Genomic DNA, 23406 nt, shown 5'->3' on the forward strand with positions numbered 1-23406 from the left:
CCAAGAAACGTAATTATGACCTCTCACCTTCAGGAGCATGTGTTTCTCGCTCGGTGTCAGGTACATCTTGTTTTCATAATAATCCACACAGATGTTAACAATGTCGGCCAAGAGCTCTTCATAGCCAGCAATCACCTCCAGCTGCTGGTGCAGGCACTGTGAAGAAATCAGTGTGAAAAGTGCATTATCCTCTGTGTGCAAATAGCGAGCAGGTCCTTACATGGATCTAGCATAAATCATGACACAGAGCTTGCGAATAGCAAGCAGTCTTACTGAGAGCACCCAGGCAGCGGGGCTGGTCTAGGCTGTACAGACACTGACCTGGGTGATCCGGTTATGATTTGCCAGGAACATGGAGAGGTTCTGGGACTCTTGGATGGACTGCGGGTCGGCCATCTTCCTCAGAAACTGTGCCGCCCTGCAGTGAGAGAAACCACACATTCAAATAGATCAAATCCAAGCAATGTGTTTAACCCTAATGTACAGCGGGTAATGGGATGGAGAGCTCAAGTTATCTAGGGTGGTGTGGCAACCCCTGATCTTTTCACTACGATGAGAGTACCCCGATTTATTTTAGTTCTCCACTCTTCACTCTCCCTGCCACAGAACTCTGAATTTCGACTTGTGTTCTTTTTTTACATTTTGAAATGTTTCCACTGCTTAGTCATGTATGTATGCATACCTCAAAACATGTGCCACATTGCTTTTTAGCTGGCCTCAAAAGCAGAGCATCAAGGGGTAACGGGAGGCCAGAGATTATGGGCATGTGAGCAGAGCTGTGTCCACATGGAATGCGAGATGGCTTTCTGTCGATGTAGCTCAAGGGGGACGTGAATGCGGTGGTGTTAGATAAGCTGAGCAGATGACAACCTGAAGATGCACAAAATGCTGATCAATGACAAGGCCATTCGTATTGTTTGTTTGTTTATTAATTTGTAAAGCGCACAAACCCAAAGGTATCTGGGCGCATTAAGTACAGTTGAAATCGTTATTTTTAGATACATACATTTTTACATTTTTACATTCAGGAATATAATGTAAGCATAGTGTGACAATAACAGAGATAGGTACAAAAGAGAGCGGGCAAGTAGATATGTGTTACATAGATAATGGCTAATAACAAAGAAAGGCATAGTATATGATGCTAGGAGTGCAGGTAGGAGTCAGGTACGCAGGAAGTGTACGACACGTCAGTATCAGTTGTCTTTAGTGGCAAGCCACGTTTTAGTGTTTTTTCTGAACCATAGGAAGGTCTGGTCGGTTTGGAGGTGCAGGGGAAGGGTGTTCCAGTGTTGTGCAGCTTGGACAGGGAAGCTGCTCCCACCTGCTCTTTTTAAGTTGAATCAGGGAACTCTAATACAGCAGGAATGGTTAACCCTTGTGAGGCGAGTAGAGGATTTTCTGATGATTTTTTATTGGAGGTACTGTGGGGCAGCATTGCTCAGGCATTTGTGGGTAATATATACTATTTTAAGTAGAATCCTGTCTTTGATGGGGAGCCATTTAGTTTCTCTTCTAGCCTCTGAGATATGTTCTCTTCTCAGGATATTTAGTGCTGCTCTCAGAGCGTTATTTTGTAATATTTCAAGTTTACTCAAGATCTGTTTGTTGGCGCCTACATACAGAGCGCTACAGTAGTCGACATTTTACATAATTAAGGCTCTGACTACAGTAATGCAGCTCTTAGTTGAGAGGGTTTACAAGCATGGATAAGCCTGCATGTGTACGCTGTTGCGGAGGCTGTAGCATTTACTTATTTACCCATGTATCAGGTGGAGTCTAGATAAAAACCTAATGTGTTGGTCTCTTTGGCCACTTTGATGTTGATGCCATCAATATTGGATGCTGTGTATTGAGCGTCAAGTTTGTTGATATGGGCTAGTACACCTAGGATCAGGATTTCTGTTTTGTTGTCATTCAGGCATAGTGCATGGATAGCCATCTAGGCCTGAATGACCAGGTATATTTTATTCAGGAGGGCTAGATCAGTGTCCTAGTCTCCACAAAGGGGAAGGAGTATCTGGGTATCATCGGCATAGTTGGTGTAGACGATACCCAGATGATCGAGTTCATCAAAAAGAGGCTTTGTGAATACGTTATACATAGTTGGAGAAACGCACGAACCCTGCGGGACTCCACATTTAATTGGGGTTGGATCGGTCGCAGCTGTCTGAGAGAAGACTCTCATCGAGCTGTTGTTGAGAAAGGATTGAATCCAGTCCGAGGTTTCTAGAAGTTAGCTGTCGACGACAAGTGTTTGTATAGGACAGTGTGGTCTACCAAGTCAAACACAGCGGACAGATCTAAGAGTAACAGCAGGGCACATTGCCTTTTATCCTTGAGTAGGTCAATTTGCATTTTTAAGTCAATCAGTGCCGTTTCCGTGCCATGCAGTTGTCTGAAACCCGATTGTCTTAGTGCTAGGAGGTTATTAGTCTCAAGGTATTGCTGGATCTGTATGTATGCATCTTTGTCTATGATTTTAAGGAGGAATGGGACCGTAGTAATAGGCCTGTAGTTGGTCGGTATGGTGGGGTCTAGTGTAGTTTTTTTTACAGGGGTAGGACCCAGTCGTCCTTTAAGTTGGTTGGGACTTTGCAAGTGCGGAATGAGGCATTTATTAGTTTGGTGACAAATGGGCTAAGTCTCTGGCGGCTTCTTTGATTATTTGGGCAGGACATATATCGCCTTGGCATCTGGAGGGCTTAAGTGATGCAATGATCCTTTCAACCTCGGTAGTAGAGACTTGTGAGAATTTGAATGGAGGAAGGCAATTAGGTAGATGTATTTGGGGTTTAGAGTCTAAGTCTGTATTGGTAATGTTGAGTTTTTTGGCTGCGATTCTGTTTTGGAGGGTAGTAATTTTGTTTGATAAGGCATTTTGTATATCTGTACACCATGCCTTATCCTTAATGCAGGGATCTTCTAGGGCTATGGGGGATTCCATTTCCCTTAGAATCGTAAAAGGTTCCTTAGTGCTGGAACTGGCATTATGAATCCTGTCACTGTACGTTTCTCTTTTAGTCCGTAGAATTTCAGCTTTGTATTTACTAGATGCTTCAATCAGGTAGATTGTTTTTTCTTTGGATGGTAAATTTCGCCACTGGACTTCTAGTTTCCCTTTCTCTGCTCGCAAAGCTTTTAGTTGGGGGGGGGGTGAACCAAGCATTAAGGTGGGCTTTTGGTTTACTTTTGCTCATTTTGAGTGGGGCAATAGCGTCTAGGGCTCAGGTCATAGCGGAATTCTATAGTTCAACTAGTTTGGCTGGGTCAGAAGTGTCTGGAGAGGAGTTCAGGGTAGGTATAAGGAGAGGCAGGAGCTTGTCTGCAGTAATGTTCCGTTTGTTCCTTGTGAGGAGAGGCAGAGCTATCAGCTTAATGTTGGAGTCTGTTCTTTTGGTGGAGGTAGAAAAGGAGATAAGATAGTGGTCGGTCCAGGTCTGGGGTTGCACAGATAAGATAGATGTCTTGCAGTTGAAGTCTGCTACCCAATCAAGTATTCTGCCCTTTTCATGCGTCAGTGGTTGACCTTTTGTGCCAGTCCTAATTCAGTTAGTGTGTCGGATCATATCTTAGCCTAGTGGTCATTAGGGTCGAGATAGCCCAGGCTGAAATCACCTAGGAGTAGTATTTTGGAAGTAGTTTTAGTGTTGTCAGAAAGTATGGAAGTGATGTCTTCCTCGAAGGAACCAACAGGGCCTGGAGGACGATAGATTAGATGTATGGTTAAAGTACTGGTCTTGGATGTGGTGATTTTGACTGTTAGAAGTTTACAGGATGTGAAACTAGGTGATGTAGTTGCTCTAAGGCCTAGGCTAGATTTTGCAATGATGGCAATGCCACCTCCTTTCGTTGAGGTTCTATCTGCCCCCACAATGGTGTATGAATCGGGTATAGCTAGTAGAAGGGAGGGTCCAGCCGCTTCGTGTAGCCATGTCTCTGATACTGATTGTGGTATTTGAAGTTTGTAATGAGGTTTATGTTCAGGTTTTATTTGCTTCTGTCTGCCTACCCAATCTCTTTTATTTCTGATGTTTCTACTCTGGGGTTTCTTGAAATAATGAATACCTTTGGACACTTGCACTCTAACTTCACACCTTGCAGTTTTCCCATAGATGATCTGCTCCCCAGGGATCAATCTCTCCAGAATGTGTTCTCTCTAGTCTTGTCACTCCCTCGTCCTTAACTCAACCCTCTAGCTTCCAGACTTGGCCCCCATGCCCCAGATCTCCCTCTCTTCTGAATCCTCCCATCTGAGTTCTACTTCTTCATTGGATTGCATATCGGAGGCCTCCCCTCTATGTAGGTCTCCATTCACCAGGACGTATCTCCCTCCTTATTCCTGACACTGTGAATTCCCTCTCTTCATGGCTCTCTGTGCTAGCTGTCTTTAGTTTCCACTTCCTCAGGCTTTCCTCTCTCCAGGTGTCCATCTACGAAGCTTTCCATTGAAATACCTAACTACAGGTTTAGCTATCCTCAGTGTTACCTCACCTCATGGCATCATCATCACTGATAATCACTCCTCTCCCTCTTCCTATTTCTCGGCAGAGTTCTCTCTCCCTAAGGCTCCCTTTCCAGGCCTCCTTCTCCCCCTGGTTTCAATTCATCGCTAGATCTTTAACTCTGCTGAGTTTTTCTCTTGTAGATCTCCTCCTCTACACTTTTACCTCTCGCAGTGTGCTCCAGGTCTTAGGCCTCAGTGCACATCTCTTCAGGCATCCCTGCTTCTAGGTCTTCTGCAGCCTATTCTGTAGGTTTCTAGCCCCCCCGATCACTTGGATCCCTTCTTGAGATTCCCTAAGGTCATCTTCAACCCACATTTCCCATCGTCATGGGTCACTTTCACTAGGCGTTTCTCTCATGGTCTCCCGTTTTTCTGGTTTCATTTACCACAGGTCTCTTTCTTGCAGAAACCTTTCCATTTCCCCAGGTTTTCCCCATACTCACAACCTCTCCCCCTTCCCCTCTCTATCCATCTGGATCAGGTCTTTCTTTTGTATCAGGTCCTTCTCACCATATGTACCGCTAGACAGGTGTCCCCAATCCCTTCCCCCTACATCTCTCTCTTGCTAGGGTGCCCATCCCCCAAGTCTTGCTCACTCCATTTCCCACTTTCCCTCGGGATTTCTTCTTCCGCCCTTACCTCTTGTATGCAGAGTGGTCATTCTTCACGCTGCATTTCATGTTCTTTAGCTCGTCCAGGACAGCAAACATGTTGATAAACTTGCCCAGAGTAAGGAGGTAGGCCTCAGAAACAAAGTCCTTCCTACGTTCGGCATGACAGAGCCTTTTCACCTCATTACAGAAGCGCTCAATTGCCTTACGCTGCCAAAAGAGAGGAACAGGTGAGAGATGAGCATCGAGTAATAACCAACTGCATCCTCCCGCTCCACGGCTCTCTCCTTCTCCGCAGCAGATGAACCCCAACCTACCATCCTGCCATTGTTTATACAGTCTCACCCTGCCTACTGTTTGCTCACCCCTAGCCACTGTTCTTCTCAGACCATCTCGCTCTGGCGCCCCCCGCCTGCCATGCATTAGACTCCTCCCATTACTGACCTGGAAGTACATAAATCTCATCAACTTGTTCACTTCTGGCTCCAGCACCTCTACAGTCTTCTCGTAGATCTCGACACGGTTTGGCTGCTCATTGCATTTCACCTACAAAGCAAGCACAGGTTCACTGGGAATATAACGGATGTCACTTCTAGGCAATGGTGGGATGACTGATAAGTAATAGCAACATCAATTCTGGGCAAGTGTGATGCCAGTCATGTGTAAGTGTGATGCCAGTCATGTGTAAGTGTGATGCCAGTCATGTGTAAGTGGGGCTCTTAAGCAGTGGCAGAATCTCCCATGAACAGCAAGAACTGCACTCAAGAGTAAATGGGACATCCTTGATAGATAAAACAGAGGGGCTCCTGGGTGACAGCCATCTCCGTCTCTCGTGTACAGCAGGCATGTGGCTTATGGGTGACAAGCATAGTACTTCTAGGTCAAAGGGACGGCACTCATGATGAACAGGAAAGGTGTTCACTGGCAAAAGCAACTCCACTTATGGACAAAAGAATGATGTCACACACAGGAAAAAGGGTTGTCACTCATAGGAACAACAAACATTAATCAAGATCAGCAGTAACATCACTCGTTGGTAATGGGCAGTATCTGATAGAACAAATGGATATTTTTCATATCCCAAAGGGCCATCATAAATTATCAAAGGAAATATCCCTCATCAGCAACAGGCACGTCACTAAAGGGCAAAAATAATATCACTCATTAGCAAACAGGTTGTCATGTATGGGCAAAAGTGCATTACTCAGCGACAACAGAGAAGCTACTCATAGATAACAGGGATATTGAAAGGATGTCATTCATGCACAAAGAAGGATGTCATTCGTGCACAAAAAAGATGTTAATCATGGACAAAAAGACAGCCACCCATTAGAAATAAAAACATTGGTCTTCGAAAAAAGGAATGCCGCTCATTGCCAACCCTTACATAACTGAAGAGTACCAGGGCTCTAGTATATGGGCACCAGGGCCATCACACATGGACAACAGCACAGTAGCACGTGGGCCATAGGGATGTAATTCACTGGCAATAAAGGCATCAATCATGGGCAACAAAGACACATGTCACTCATTGGAAACAGCGGCACCTGCATTGCTCCTGTTCAATGAGAAGATCATTACTAGGCAACTGGTTTATGGAGTAAAAAAGTATCAAGGGTGAGAAAGACATCACTCATAAACAGTCGGTAGGCCACTCATTAGCAATGGTGACAGCTGGGCAGCTATATTAGCCACACACAAATCGGAAATTGATAACCAAGTAGCAGTTCCAGATTTGTGAACACTTGGGCATCTCGCTCATACCTGTGGGATGGCTCGGGAGCAGCTCCTCCAGGTGTACAACATCACTGCATACTCGTGGCCTTCCTCCAGCATCTCATTCTGAAAGACACAGATAACAGACTTGCTAGAAAAAGCATCATAACTGCACGGAAAAAAAGGCCTTCATGCGTGTGTGTGACAGATCTAGCTGTGGCCACTGACAAGAACGAGTCTGCAATGTCACAAGAGGAAATGCGTGACTATGACAGCGATAACATCACCATGCAAAAGAATACATTTTAGGTACCTTCCTTTACTTGAAGTTTTCAATATTATCCTTTGCTTTTGCAACCTGAAAGGTTGTTCGGCGTATCCTGCATGTTGTGTTCAACTGCAATGTGATATGCTCGAGTGTTAACCGGCTTGCAATAGAGGAATGCCCACATACCATTGCCCTAGAAAGCGGTTGCAGATGTAAATAAATATACCTACGAAGTGCATGTCAGGAACCCTGCCACAGGCTCTATGAGCAGTTGCGCATTTGCACATTTTCTTCTGAAACCCAGAGGCATGTCTGCATGGTTCCTAGAGTTATCCCTGTCCAGGGAGGTAGTTTCAAGAAACCACAGCATTCAAACAATCTTGTCTCAAAAGCTTCACCTTTAAGCCTGTGGATAAGGCTCCCAAATGCAACGCTTGAGCCATTAAGCTAATTTCCGGATCACATGGGCTAGGCAACTGGAGGGGGCGGGGCAGTGGAGCTCTTCCCTGTAAGAAAACTGCCACCTACCCACAAACAGATATACATTTCTCTAAAGTCCTGAGCAGGAACCGTGATAGGAGAACACAGGAAACCTTCGTTCCTTCTAAGGCAATAGAGGTAGGAACTGCAGGAAGGCAGCGCTTTGGCAAATCACGTTTTACCAACTGATTCTTTTACTTCTCTCCCAGGTAGGTCTCCCCAGTGTGTCTCAGATTTAGTAAAACTCTTTCAGGATGCCCCGCAAATGTGTGTGTTTTTGCCCTACATGTGACTGAACCTGGGCGTAGAGATATTGATTCCAAGTAGGAAATGGAAAGGGTGCCTCCGAGTGTCTCCTTTCTGAGTCCAGGATCCTTCTCACACAATGTCAATAGTCCCCCTGCTGAGAGGCCGCGGCCCTTGATGAGTCTTCTGCATAGACTCCACTTAACAATAGCGGGAATGGATGCCGCTTTCATGCCCCTGACACAACGCCGGGGCTGTCTGCTATTCCCCACAAAGGGCAAGATTTTCATGAACAGGAGTTTAAGTCAGTGCAGCGGATCCGGTGGCCGATGTGTGCAGATTTGTGGCGGTATGTGGGGGGAGACCCCTTGCTGCAAGTGTCTGGACATATACTAACAATTCTTGGGATGCTTGCAAAAGAAGACTTCTTCTGTCAACCTTGTGAAAACATTTCTCAACCGTGCCTCTTGGTGCGACTAAGGTAAGAAGATCGGGGAGGAAAAAGGCTTCTCCAGTATAACATTTCCCTAAATCAATCGAAGCGCTCCCATAGAAATTGTTTTATCTTATCGGGGGACACCAACGCTCGAGTTTTAGAACCAGATGCAAGTGACGATACAGCAGCAACTGATGCAGTGGACAATAGTTAAGACCTTATTGTTTGAGGTTTGGCCTAATGAGGAGGGACATGTTTTGCTATTATTTCCCAATGGCTGCGGGTTACGGCAAAACAACTGTGGTGTTCATTGTGATAGATCCGCAGGCTATACTTTCAGGCTATACTTTCTTTTTCTCCAGATCATGATCCTGCATCGATCATCTGTTGGTGGATTTAGTAATTACCACACTTTTTAAAACAATTAAAAAAAAATATTTGTATACAGGCTTATTACAAACCTTATGCACAGAGCAGTACAAAAGAAAAACAATTCGATATCAAATACATCAATTGATTAAAATAAAATATTCATATTTCAAATACAGTAATAAAAACATTAATACAATCCTAAACATCGAACATGTTTAAAATACATCTTTCAGTTTCATAAACTTTAAAAAAAACAATCACTCTAATTAATAAAGTTTTAGGCTGTCCGCGCAAAATCTAACTCCCAAAAAGATCAGAATTCAAGGAGTCTACATCGTGTACATACGTGACAAATAAGTCCTCCCTTTTTTACTTTGAAGTGTGGACATGTTATCGTCAAAAGCTTTAGTGTTTCTGAATTGCCATTACAGAAGAGACATATAGTTTGCGTAGCACCTCTAATATACATCTCTGGAGTGTGTATAAGGGTAAAACGAATTCTTCAAAAAGTGTGCAAAACTCGGCGATCAGGACATTGATTTAAATAATTGGGTACACTTCCCCTTTTTTGTTTTCTAAACTCAAATCAGAATACAGTTCAAATGTTGTTCTCGCATCACAGGTGCCACTCCAGTCCATTTCAAAGAGTTGCCTTTTCACTAATACCGGGTCCGATGTCAGGTTTCCCAGAGTAACAATATAAAATTCCATAATTTCAATACTCTTCTTAAAATTCGTAAAACAACTAACACTAAAATCCTCCAGATGCTTACCCACCGCCCGATATAAAGATTCTGAGTTTGCACAATAGAGGTTCCTGTGTAATGTCAATTGCTTTCAGAAAACCAAACAAGACAGAGAGGTCAAACTCAGGTCATATCGCAGGATTACTGCGGCCACACAATTGGGCATCAACAGGACCTTATGCCAGATTAGTCCCTCAAAGCGTTCTAGTTTCAATTTCTCAGATAATGAGGAAGATTCCAAACCATATAACATGGAAGCAATCACTTTCTGATTGTAAAACAAGATCAGTGGTCGTAGCGAGAACCTGCAGTACTTCCTTGAAATGAAAGAGCATTTGGGCCCCAGTTGTTTGCATTTAGCCCTTATTGTATCTTACTAATGTGAACCCCAAATATTTTGTCGAATGGCTTTTGCCCATGAGCCATTTACAACTTATTGACTTGATCCTCTTTCCATTAAAATACAAGACATTGGATTTAGCCGGGTTGACCTGGAATTTAGTTAGTTTAGTATATTCTTTGAATTTCATCAATAGGCGCTGCAAGCCTATAGGTGTTTAATGCATTAGCAACACAACGCTGGCATAGCCTACCCAACAGCAGCGTTCCTTGGCAATTACTGGAGACACAAATGCTTCAATTTACAGGCATTCCCCGAGATCGGAAATATACAGGTTAAAGAGGCAGGGGGCCAAGACACACCCCTGCCTCAGTCCCCATGCATTCAATATTGCTTTTGTCACCTCCCCTTGTGCATTCAACCTCACCTGAATCGTTATGTTTCTATTTATGTGAATTTGGATATCCAACAGGTAGTGCAGGAGCTTACATCTAACGAGCTTGTTCCGCAATCTGGCTCGATCCGATGTATCGAATGCGAGGCTTAAGTCCATATTAGCGATATATAGAGGGTCAGTCCCATCATTGCAAGCGTGTTCTATTGACGAGATAATTACCAGCCTGTTTGCAACGGTCCCGATCCCCCACCTACATCCAGTTTGGATTTTTGACAGTATTTTATTTTGAGTTATCCAGCTTTGCAGCTCTTTAAGCACACAAAATGAGAAAACCCTACAGTCAGCGTTTAGGAGGTTAATCAGCCAATAGCTATGTGGGTCTTGGTGATCCCCTTCTTGTAAATCAGAATTATGTGTGAAGATTTCCAAGAAGGGGGTAAGATCTTACTTTCCAAAATACTTGTAACATAAGCCGTTCGGCCGTGGTACTCTGGACCCGGATGCTGCTTGGATGCTGCTACGACAATCCCTTCAAGTTTTTCAATGCTAATTTCTAAATTCCATTCTCCTTCAAAATCTAATTTGTAAAATTCAATAGAGATATCTTTATAGAGCTGCTTAAAATGGATCGCCCAAACTTTTTCTGTAATGGGGTTTGTTAATGCCTCCTGACAGCTAGTTCCATCACGATTTACAATTGTCCAGAAACTTTTCCCGTCATGCATCCAACATTGCCTCACCATCGCGTTGCATCAATAGATGCTTGTGTGACCTTAGCCAGTTTTGATAACGCAATTTCTCCTATGGGGCCAAATGTGGTGCCACAGCACTGCTATGTCTGGAGCTGCTCCTGCATTGCTTGCTTTCTCCACTCTTTACACGCAGAATGCCCGACAGCTCCCCACCAATTCTTGTGCCCACAGCAGAACGGTGGTGCAGGAAACTGGTGGGGAGCTTGTTGTGTTTCTACACTACTTTTCTCCCAGCCGCAGAATCAGGCCCTTAGGATCAGGAAGAAAAGACTGCCTTGTGTTTAAGACGGAAATGCAGGAGGCAGCACATCACGTGGAGCAACAGCTGGGAGGGCAGCTACACATGCATGGAGTCAATACAGGGACGTGATGAAGAGAATGCAATATATGTATGACTGGGGCTCAGACTGCACCTTACTGATTCTGCAGTAACGATAAGTCACTGCTGATTGGTGTGTACATGCTCAGTGGATAAAAATCAATCAACTATGAGAATAATCTCAACCAAGTGAAAATATTTGAAAAACAGCTAGTGCAATAGTTTCAGCGGTGGGAGGAAGACTATACTGCCATGCTATCAAAAGAGGTCTAAAGCAACCTCCATTATCAATGATTATTGCCGAGCCCTAAATCTGCCAACTAAAAGGAGCAAAACAGGACGTCATTTGGGGTCTCCCTTGCTACCCCTATGTTCTCCCTTGCTACCCATAAAAAAACATGTTTCTTTAGGTGGAAGCTCCGGGGCTGTGGTCAGCGCCATGTGGCTCTTGTTTCTGGATTGGCTGGCTTTCTTGTTCAGGCCTCTTAAAAAATCAGTGGGTTCCACAAGTTTAACACTTTGAGCAGTGACCCTAAATAAGAAAGAATAGGAATAACAAATAATTTATCTTTCTGGAATTCTATATAATAATTGCTAGTCATTAAAGGTTTATTTTAGGCACACTTCCGGGGGTGAATCACCGATTTAGTTTGCTCTTAAACACCTCAAATTCACAATGCAGACAAAAACTTCCAAAAAGCATTTAGAGTAGAATAAGCAACCATTTCGGACTATGTGTTTTGCTTTTCGCAAGTTGCAGTTATATCATGTTTTTTTCTGCCTTTTTTCTGCCATTGTCTCTGTTACAATCATCACAAGATATTTCATCTCGGTTTCCTCGGCCACTTTACAAAAATCCTTGTGGCTAAAAGCTTGTGTACAGTGTAGACATGTTTGACAATAGCATATAAAGTGGCCCTTGATTTCATTGTGCCACAATTAATACTTTTTTGCAATGTGTCTATCTTTCCTATCTCCATGGCATGCTGTTCAGGATGTTTGTTTGCTTGCATGTATGAGGTAATGGGTGCCCAAAGTATGGGAGGCCAACTCAGCCTTTCATCCTTCTGAGGTTGATAAATGAGTACCAACACAGGTGGGTGATATTGTATGCATATTTTCTATATAAAGTGCTTAAGCATAAGTGCTATTTATTAACACATCATTATCATTTGGCCTTGGATGCCTGAATTCACACTAATTTGGTAATATGGGCCTATACACACTGATATTAATGATACATATGGCGATCCTTTCTTGTATGAAATTTATATCACATTACAGTGATATTGTAACCATATTTTTCGTAGTGTACTAAGGAACAATACTATGTGTTGCCACTTCCTCAAGGAGTGAAATGTATTCGATCGCTTCCCGTGATGTCACTTTGAGGTGGGGTCAAATTACATCACTTCCTGTGATGTCATCAAAGGGCAAGGGTTGCGCGATGTCACTTCCACTACCTCTGGCATTTAGGTGAAATTACGTCCCTGGAGCAAAATACAAAAAAATCCTATGTACGTTGTTTTATTGACTTTCCCAAATGCAAATAGACAACTACAATGGCGAAGACTCTCAATATGGAGGTTCCTCCTTCCCTGATAAGATTAATCATAACCACTCCAATATCTGGGTTCAGATCTGTAGAAGGAAGCCTTGGGGATGCACAGCCAAGAGCCAAACATGCCAAGAAATGAAATAAGGTTGCCTTTTAACGCCCTTACTTTGTAACCAGATATTGTTGGATCGATCAAAAGATCTAAAGAAAGCTTGCACTTTCCAGCCTCAAACAGGCATGCAAAACACTCAGGCGTCAAGGTGGCATACTACACACACTGGCCTTCCGGGTGCTATTGGTCGGTTGGGTATTTACTGTGATTCAAATGTCCTCATTGTTAAATAGACGAAGACTTAATTTACTGTATTCAGTGCTACTCAATCATAGAGATGTTTGGGGGTCAAACATTGAAGAAGGTGACTCGTTTGGAATCATAGTAATACATGCAGCTGTGACATCCTAGAAGGTTAGCAGTATGCTGTTACGAAGATTTGTGCACAACCCTCAGGTGAGGGATGTGCAACCATGTAAGCCGGTGGTGAAACAGTAGTTCCAACCAAATGGCAATCCAACCCTCTCCAAAGTGGTATCTATGGCAGAGCTCAGGTGAAAAAGGAATGCTGGTTGTAAAGTTCAGTTAGTCCACACAGTAAACAAAAGAAACCCCCCCAACACTGGCATACTGAAAAAAAAACATACACTTTATTAAAGTCTCACAACTAATCTTTCACAGGTCAAAGTAAGACATAGCATGATGGAACCAGTATATATACAAAAACAGCAGGGAGCCATTACTAGGCAATAGTCCACCCCTATTACTAACATATAAGTCCGCTATCAGGTGAAAAATCATAATTGCCCGCAGGGGACCGTTTACGTTTGCACTTGTGTGCACACAGGTTCTGTCTAGGCAATTTCATTTTCAGCAGTGTGGAGTGCAAATGCAAAGTGCAAAGAGGCGGCGGAAGCCTATTTGTACCTCTCTTTTGCACTCTGCAGTGCAACTAGAGTAAACGCCGTCAGACATATATGCATGGCAGGCAGCGTTTACAATGATTTCTATGGAAGCATCCTGCTATTTGGTGGTGCAAAAAGCAGGAGTATTCCATTGGAAAACATTGGTTTTTATGCCAGCATGAAAATCTCTTGATAGAGGTAGCGATTTTTACACCATGCAATACTTTCTGCACACTTAACCCTGGGAGCCCCTAGATGCAGGACACAAACTAGAATAATGCGTGGCGTGTTACCCTAGGTGACACCTAGTTTCAGAGCGAGATATAATAAAATGTAATGTGCTTTGTCTGGGAGACCCAGCTGTAGGACACAGTAAGTAGCAATGTGATATCTTTTTGTCTGGAACACCTCGATGCTGGACAAAATACATAACAATGACTCATGCTTTTGTCTGGCACATAAAGCAGGGACACATAGTGGGTCTCTGCTTTGATTCATTAAATCAAAGGCCCGTTCACCAGCACGCTCACCATGCTGGTGAGAGGCTCTCCGATCGGATTCATCTCCAAATCAGAGGCCCACTCACCAGCACAGTGAGTGCTGTGGTGGTGAGAAGGCCTCCGATTTGGGGGCATACCCTTCCACCACGCCTCCAAATAAGAGGCCTCCTCACTGTGCTGGTGAGCGGGCCTCTGATTTGGGGGCACGGTGGGAGGAGGTGCATTATTTTGTACACATTCACTATCTCATTCATTTGTGCACCCAAACATGCAATCATTCAGCACACATGCAGCCACGCACACATTCACATTTATTTTTTACCTCAAGCAGCGCAGGTCCAGAATCTGCTCCTCCCCAGGTCCTGTGACAGCTAGCTTCATGCAACATGAACAGGTTCCAGGAAGCGCTTCCTAGTTCCTGCATGCAGAAGCGTGGATGCCCCCTGTAGTATGCCCGGGTAGCTCTGAATGTGTGGGAAGGTACAGGAGTGCCCCCTCTCACATTCAGAGCTGAAGTACCCAATCCTGCATCCCCAATGGGACATGCAAGGCTGGGGAAGCAAAATGCCCAACCTTCCATGGCCCATTGGACATATGCGCAGGGGTATGAACTGTCAAAGTAGAACCATGTTTCCCGATGACAGCTCAAGCTAGCCGAGGGGCACTCCGTCAGCTTTTTTTTGCCGCTGTGGGGGAGCACTCAGGGTTTTTACTGGACTGGCTTGACAGCGACTCATCCAAAATGGGTGGATCGATGCCCTGTCACCCATTATGGACGAGCCACCCCTCCTCTGCAATCCTGCCATTTTGAATGATTGGGGAGGCACAAACCTGTTCAGATCCTTGAGATCTATGATTAGCCTGAACCTCCTGCTATTGGGCTTGGGTACCATTAAGACTCTGGAGTAGAAACCCAACCATCTTCTGAATATTGCCTATTTTCAAGCAGCTTCTGAATGGTTGTTGTCATGTCCTTCCTCTTGAATCTTGTTCTTTGGAAATAGAATGAACACTTTGCCCCAATCAGTGGGAGAACTCGATCGTGTAGCCTGGGTGCACTGTACTCTTGGCCGAAGCATCTGGGGCCAATTGGTCACAAACCCTGAAAAAGCACATCAACCTGCCTCCGATGTGCCAACTGTGGTTGCCAGGATTTTTGAACTTTGGGAGGGGACATGGATTTCCTCATGTTCCAAAGGAACATGCCCTTGCATTGTTCACCACGAGATCTGGTAAAACAATGTTTCCATTGAGATCTGGCAGTGAGGGAACTCCCCTTAGTGGAGGACCTTTTTCTCAATTCTACATGTTTGTCCGCATGAAAGACCTTAATACTTCCGGCCTTCAAAGGGGAGTTTAAGGACTGTGGATTTCTGTGACCCTTCAGGCTTCCATTCCCTGATGTGAACATGGTGCCTTACTGAAATGGGTGCTTCCATAGCCATAGCGGTACACCGGGCACTGTCATAAAATAGATCCAGCATGAATTCTACTTGATGTTACATGTCAACAAGCACTGAGGCACAATCAGAGCCATACTCCATTGCCTCCTTGAGATGTTTTAATCCGGCCAGGACCGTCTCTGCAGCATAGCATAGGATCCATAGGTACTTGCCTGCAAGGAGAGACAAGTGCCAACATTAGGCAGGTGTACACCTTTCTGTCAACCTGGTCTCTGACAGCTGCTTTTTCCCCCAACATGAAAGACTGTTCCAACAAATTGGCCAGAATGTCATTGATCTCAATAGACTCTGGAAATCTGGATTTCACCCTTTTAAGAGGCTAAAACTAGCACATGAAGTGTGGCACTGGAATATGCTTTAGGTCTTTCCACTGTCTCAAAATCTTGTCCTTAATATCTGATATCATAGGTAGCCCCATCCTCGGAATGTGTTTATATTGCCATATATTAGGGTCAAGGGATGCTCCAACTCCCACCTGGACCTCAAAACCCATGTCCTCATAAATCTGCTCCACCACTTTCTCGACTTCCTCCCGATCTAGGTTTTTCCACTCACCACTTCATCATCAGAGAAGGTCTGGGGTATCAAAGTGGAGTAGGAAGATGACCGGCTCGAGGATGAGGAGGGAGAAGAAGGAGACCTCAGGGATGCCATTTGGGGGTCACATGGGATCGCAGCTGCGGCTCCTGTGATCTCCCTTGCTACCCCATTTTTAAAATGTAAGCTCCTGGGCTGTGGCCAGCGCCATGTGGCTCTTTGTTTCTGGAGTGGCTGGCTTTCTTGATCAGGCCTCTTAAAAAAAAACAGGGGGTACCATAAGTGTAACACTTTGAGCACTGACCCTAAATAAGAAAGATGAGGAATAACAAATAATTTGTCTTTCTGGAATTCTATACAAGAATTGCTAGACTCATTAAAGGTTTATTTCAGCCACACCTCGGGGGGGGAGTCACTTATTTAGCCTGTTCTTAAACACCTCAAATCAGCCTTTCATCCTTCTGAGGTCGATAAATGAGTACCAACACAGGTTGGGCGATACTGTATATATATTTGTTCTATATAAAGCGCTTAAGCGTAAGTGCTATATAATAACACATAATTATAATTTGGCCTTGAACATCTGCTTGCATTTACAGTAATTTGGTAATACGTGCCTATACACACTGATATTAACGATACATATGGTGATCCATTCTTGTATGAAATGTATATCAAATTATAGTGATATCGTAATCATATTTCTCGTAGTGTACTACGAGGGAACAATGCTATGTGATGCCACTTCATGTTTTGACAAGCGGTGAAAAGTTGTGTTCCATCACTTCCTGCGATGTCACTTCAAGGTGCGGTCAAATTACATCACTTCCTGTGATGTCATCAGGACTCAAGGGTTGTGTGATGTCACTTCTGCTACCCCTGTCATTTTGGTGAAATGACGTTCCTGCGTAAACCCAATTTGTTTTTGAAGGCGGAGGGCACACCGGAGACAGAAACGTAACTCTCGTTCTGCCCCCCACTCTCCGCCTTCAAAAACAATAAAATCCCTGTAGCGTGAATGGAGGCATTAAGACAGGCGTAACATCATTATGCCTGTTTTTAGGGCCTTCATGTTCGCTACGGGGACTTACATTCATTCAGTCAGTCATTAGCAAGTCCCAAGATGCCATACTAACAATTATTACACAATGCCTAACCCTCTAGCACATAGAAAAATGGTTGATACAAATGCAAACTACACACTGAATATGTATAGTTTAAGATGGAGAAATAGAGGTGGTTAAACTTGCAGCCAAAACGGCAATTTACGGTTTGGCATATAGCACTATCAACAAGGACTCATTAGAAAAGATAATGATACAAACGTTGACACAAGTAAAATAAGTCATTTTCGTATGCAGGAGTGTACTGCAGGACTTTAAAAAGGCAAATAAAATCAGGAGTGCGAGCCACAATTCTAGCCCTTGGCCTACAATACCTGAGACCTAAGGGGAACCCAGGAAAAATATCAATGTCCAGGTAAGCACCTGAAAAAATTACTTCAGAGGGGTTTGAGGTCAGTTTTAAAAGCTCTCGATAGGAATAACAGGACAAAGTCAGTAGGCAGATTTGCAGTTCTGGGAAAAAGGCAGGAAAAATTCCACTTCTACCCCACAGGTGCAAGGAAGACCGAAACTGGCCTTATTGACCACCTGAAGATATCCTCTTAAAGAGATCCAGTTTCAGCTTCAAGGTCCTTCAGCCCCAGGAATAAGAGATGAAGAGCGGGATTAGAGCCAATTAAAATGAATGTTTACCGGGGTTTAAGGTGTACTTGCACAACTCAACCATCCCAGACCAAAGGCAACCATGAGGTAAGTATTTTAAAAAAACAGGACCCAGTGGTAGGTACTCATGACAGCATCTCCTAAAAACGTGGCCCATGATTGGCTAAACAACCCATGGAGTAAATTCTCTTCCATTGCAGACGAAATGCAGGATCTAGTTGCACAACATTTTTCACCCCAGACCAACTACTATGCCAGCGGGCCAAAAGAAGAACAATTATTCTTCCTACGAGAGGGACCCACCAGCTATAAGTTAGAAACAATGGCAGAGATGACTGCAGAAGAATGGAAGAACCTAAACAGGCAGGTTCCAGTGGCTCGAAGGACAAAGAGAATACAGCAGAATACAGCAGAACACAGTCCAAGGGAGAGAACAACAGTGGGGGCAATCCAGGATAGCACAAACAAGCAGATACGATGGGGTAGTGGAGTCCCACCACCCTTTCAGGAGACAGGAGCTTGCAATACCTGGGTACATGGATCGGCCGAATCAAATGGGAAGCTGTGTCCTCAGCCAACCAAGAGAACAAGGAGTAGAATGAGGACAGCATGGAAAGTACGTCCAGCAGCCAAAAATCAACCGGAGGTAAGGACAGGACATAGGATGTGTGAGATATTCGACTATTCGCACGGTGGGTGTGCGCTCGCCTGGGCTTTTTTGAAATTTTAAAAATGTAATTGAATGATGGTAGATCAACTTCCGGAAAATGTGTGTGACTAATCCACACACATTTTCCTATGCTCAATGCACGACATACACATAGAACTGTGTACTCTGTATGGACACAGACTACAGGCTCCATACCCCCTGTCATCAAGGCATCTCAGCGGGGGAGGGCAAACCCTTCCTCCTGCCATGGCCAGTCTAATTAACTAACAAAGGCTCTATGATCCGCTCTTTCCTTTGTTAGCTGCTGGTGGCAGCCTCGCATACTAATCAGAGTTAATTAAAACAGGCCCGCGGGAGGCCTGGTCGCAGGACTAACAAAGGACAGTAAAACCCCAACAACCTTTGATATGCACTGTGTCAAATTGAAGCCAACTCCTGCCTCTCAGTATCAAGGGCAGTGACCTGTCATGTCTGGTACATGTGTTTACAGTAGGCAACCTCTAAAGGGGGAACCCATTTAGAAGGTAGAGGTATGTGATTTGATGGAGACAGAAAGTCTGTTCTCGCCACAGCTTCAAGGGAGACCTGCCGCTTTAACCAGGAACCACAGAGAGCTCAAGTAACCAGTGAGACCCTTTGATCCACAATGGCCTGGAATATGGGTGGGACTTAGTATTACATGTTTTTACCCCTTTACCTTTTCTGTTGCAAAGCCCTCTGGTTATGACCTCATGCATACAGGAGATTGCTGGTGGGGACCCAGGATTGGTTCATTAATGTAGGCTTAGCCTACACCCATTACTGTGGCCCATTTGGCTTTAAAAGAGGGCTGAGCCCCTCTTTTGGGAAGATCATCTAAAGACTTTGCAAGAAGTAACAAGAAGAAGACATTTGGGCCCTGACTGAAGTTACAGTCGGCCTTACAGCTTCCGCCAGTGAAGGAAGACCAGGAGTTCCAAATAGGGAAGCAATATCCCTCCCCTAAACATCTCCCAGGGAACAAAGGGAGATACTGAATCCAGAGGACCCTCCAGTAGCTCCAGAACTGGTACCCATCCAGCACAAAGCATGCCCTGCTAGGATCTGCAAGCAAGCTTCCTAGGCGGGAAGTGCCAGAGAGTCTCAAAACCAAACCAAGGACAAGGCTGTTGCCTGCAACACTCTCCTCAGCTTTGGGCCATCCACCTTAAAGGACAACAAGAGCCCAGTGAAGAAGCTAGGAGGAGTACATTGACAAGCATCAACCAGCAGCCACCTTAAAGGACATTTTCAAGCCCCTCGAGCTGCAACCGACTGCACCGCAGACTGCTGTCACGCCGCAGTCGCCAACGTCGTCTGAGACGCCTCGACCGGTGCTTCAGACCCGCCAACCAGTACCGAGAAAACGATTCCTGACCCCGAGCCGCCATGCAGGCCAGACTCCAGCCGTTCGTCCAGCCTCGCTCGCTGAACTGCCTGCTGCCTTATACCCGCAGCTGTCTCCCATCTTGAACTCTGTCGCACAAGCTGCAAAACACCCTGAAACTAACTCAACCTTGTCGAGCACCAAGGACATCTACAAGCACAAGGTATATTGTGGTTCTGTCCCCCTGGTCCTTCTCCGAAAGACCCTAGTGACATTTTACGACCCATTTCTCCCTTTGTGTTGAAACCAAGTATACTTGAACTATTGCGATTAATTACTATACCGACTACCCTCCTGTCAGTATCGGGAGTGCATCCCTTTTCCTTCTTGAAACTGTCTGTATTCTGCATTCCTTTACAGGGTGGGTTGTATTTTGTAGTTTGCTAGAACTGTCTGTAGTGATAATAATAAAGTAGATATTTTTATACAACCTTGACTGGACAGTCCCTTTTATCATTGGGTAATAATTCTATTTTCGCTGTGTTGCAACTAACCAACGATCCACGACCTTGCAGAGATAAAGCCTGCTGTTCCGTCCACATTACCAAAATTGGACAAGGAGGTTTATAATTTGCTTGTGTTTCCAATCTGTTTAGATCTCTGCTGGTGTACTAGAGGTGTGGGGCTGATTGATGGTTTAGAAACCGATATTCATCCTTGGACCACTGGTTCCCCGGAAGTTGATCCACACAGGGTGCAGCCAGTAGGCCAGATCTGGTCCTAAAAGTGCAGCAATAGCTTATCCACAGCAAAATTCCTTCAGGCTGTTAGCTAACCTGCTGAAATCCCCCAAATCTGAACTGAACTGAGTGGTGGATCAGGGTCTCCCCTAGATACCATCGACACCGGCCCTCGCCTAACCCAGCCCTTTAGTCACCCAACAGGGCTCCTAACAAAGTTGTTGTCAGTGAGGAAATCAGGTTGGCCCCAAAAACTGCCAAACATTCATGACAGCCCACACAGTTCTTGTATTGGCATATCTGGAGCTAATCTATACCAAACCACTTCACTGGGTGCAGGCCTGGGCTCAAAGTGAGCCCATGTGTGCCCAATGGCCATTTTAAGCCTGCCTCGTGGTTTCTCCAAGGAAAGAAAGACACAAGAAACAAAATAGCTGAGAGCAGGATTTTAAAAACTTAATTAGTATCCCAATGGCTAACAATAATATACATTGGGTTACTAAGGCAGTATATTAGCTCGTACTCTTGGTAAAGCCAAAACTAAATTATAGCTGCCTCCAGCCTACCTTATTCCACAAGGTGGAACATCAAATGCAAGGGAGGAGACGCTATTAATTAAGATTTGACAAGGTGATAATCTTAAAACAAAACATACTTTCATATAGCAATAGAGGTGATGAACTGGTACATCTGGAAATAAAAGGAGACAACTCATGCAAAAGCTTCATGTCTCAGGTTACACAGCTGCGGACATCCGTCAACACTCACAGCTCCACTCACTCTAGTGGACTGTCCATTCCGCAACTCACCAAGTCTGATGGCCACGAGGTCAAATCCAGCCCGAAGCCAAGCCACCAAAACAAAATAAAAAGGCTTAGCAGAGTGCCTCTCCTTTGTTGAAAGTGTGGGGCAGTGGAAAAATGTCACTATGCACTCTTGTTAAATAAACACCAAAACTAAACTAACTGCACAAGACCACAACATATGCTAGCATTGTAAGTCATTTTCATGTAGTTGTGGCCACAATCTACTTATACCAGTAATGGTCACTGTAAATCACTTCATGAAACCGCTGCATTCTATGTAAGCCACAATATTCAGTATAAATCCCGTTCATGAAGCTGTGGCCACAATCTATCCATGCCAGTAATGGCCAGTGCAAATAGGCAAATCCAGTTCCAAAACACCCAAACCACAACATGATACGTGTGTGGATGTAATGGGTTGGCAGAAAATGCTGCCAAACTCAGGAGTTCTATGCCTGGAACTCTCCTCAACATATTGACTGAGGATATTTTTATTTTTAATACTGTAACACGTACACGAGTGAAAATCTATCTGGCAGTTCTAAAATTCTGAGGAGCATTCAGGAGAGAAGATTTACAGAGCTGCCTAATCCCCAAAAATGTCCGTCAGGCAGTGGGAATTCACAGGACTACAGAACTTTAAATCTGGAGGTCCGGTGCCCAGAATCCCATGAAAAGATTATTGATGTTACTTTGGAAATTAAGAAATTAATACACAATTTAATCAGTCAGTAACTCACCTTCATTCAGTAAAAATGTGGTTCTGGCCCTGTATAATTAATAGCTTTTTCATAAGTGATCATTCAGGGTTTCGGCTCCCCTGCTGGCTGCATGACTCCTCATACTCTGGAGCTTTCAACCTATTTTGACCACCTCAATTGCTTTAGGATTTTGCCTCAGTATGTAGCAGCAAGGACGGGCTGACAATAATGAACATATTCCCTATGATGGCACCAGTCTTCCTATACTAAAGGCTGTGTCACTTTTAATGTGCTTTGGCTGGCCAAAGACAGACCTCTTTAAAAGGTGTTCACTTGTGTCCGACATTTGCCACCCTACTTTTAGCTCTTTGAGGGCAGGGTGTATACCTGGGCAATAATAATGTTCAAGGAAGGGGCTCATGTTATGCTCCTTCAGTGATAAACACAGAGAGATCACCATTCTTAGTTTGCATTGGGAAACACTCCCATTAGAATGTATGCACCACACTTCTACTTCAGAATGGAGGGTTAGCAGGTCTCCAACCATGATTTTGAAAAGGGCTGAACCGGCAGCACTGCATACAATGTTTTATTCACACGCAGACCTGCTCCTGCCCAACTGTAAAATGGAAATCTATTTCAGGAGAGTGCATTGCAGAGCTGCATCAATAGGTGCACGTGTTCTACTGCGAAAACCGCCTATGAGAATTCCTAAGAAAATTGACCCACAAAACAGGAAATGTGTATAATTCTGACTAAGGGGGAGTATTTCTTAAGGCAGTGAGTGTACATGATGATTCAACCGTTTGTTTTGCGCTTACATTTTTCTCATAGAAGTGCATTCACTAAATCTATACAACTGTTGCGCTTTGCTAATTTTTCGATCCTTATTTTTTAAATCTTTGCACAGTTTTTATAGGCCAGGAATCAAGCAAAATGCTTGAATAGATTAAAACAGAAGTTTGTGCAAACAGCAACCGTGCCAATTCAGGCAGGTAGCCTAGATGGAACCCTTGATTTAGCTTTGTGTGCCACGTGATCCTAACAAAGGGTGTGGCCTGACTGTGCTACAAAGAGGGAAACAAGGATTATGTTTTCTAAAATGAAACTAATAAGGCTGCCCCGGGTTGTCTAACTCCAGGCCTCAAGACCTGGAAACCTGACCGTGTTTTCAGGATATCCCTCATTAATATTCACGAGCAAAATGTGCAT

General features: G+C 44.3%; 1 protein-coding gene across 2 annotated transcripts in view; it reads right to left on the reverse strand.

The window, feature by feature from the left end:
• Positions 1–23406, reverse strand: part of CYFIP2 (cytoplasmic FMR1 interacting protein 2) — a 279833-nt gene that overhangs the window by 186521 nt on the left and 69906 nt on the right. For both annotated transcript variants that reach the window (XM_069653932.1, XM_069653931.1), the window contains exons 4-8: positions 6883–6960; positions 5563–5664; positions 5147–5328; positions 322–418; positions 28–156 (exon numbers count right to left, since the gene is read on the reverse strand). In XM_069653932.1, coding sequence (XP_069510033.1) covers positions 28–156; positions 322–418; positions 5147–5328; positions 5563–5664; positions 6883–6960 — 588 coding nt within the window. The remainder of the gene's footprint in view (positions 1–27; positions 157–321; positions 419–5146; positions 5329–5562; positions 5665–6882; positions 6961–23406) is intronic.

This window comes from Ambystoma mexicanum, chromosome 3q (assembly GCF_040938575.1).
Source record: "Ambystoma mexicanum isolate Mex_15411 chromosome 3q, UKY_AmexF1_1, whole genome shotgun sequence".
Taxonomy (NCBI): Eukaryota; Metazoa; Chordata; class Amphibia; order Caudata; family Ambystomatidae; genus Ambystoma; species Ambystoma mexicanum.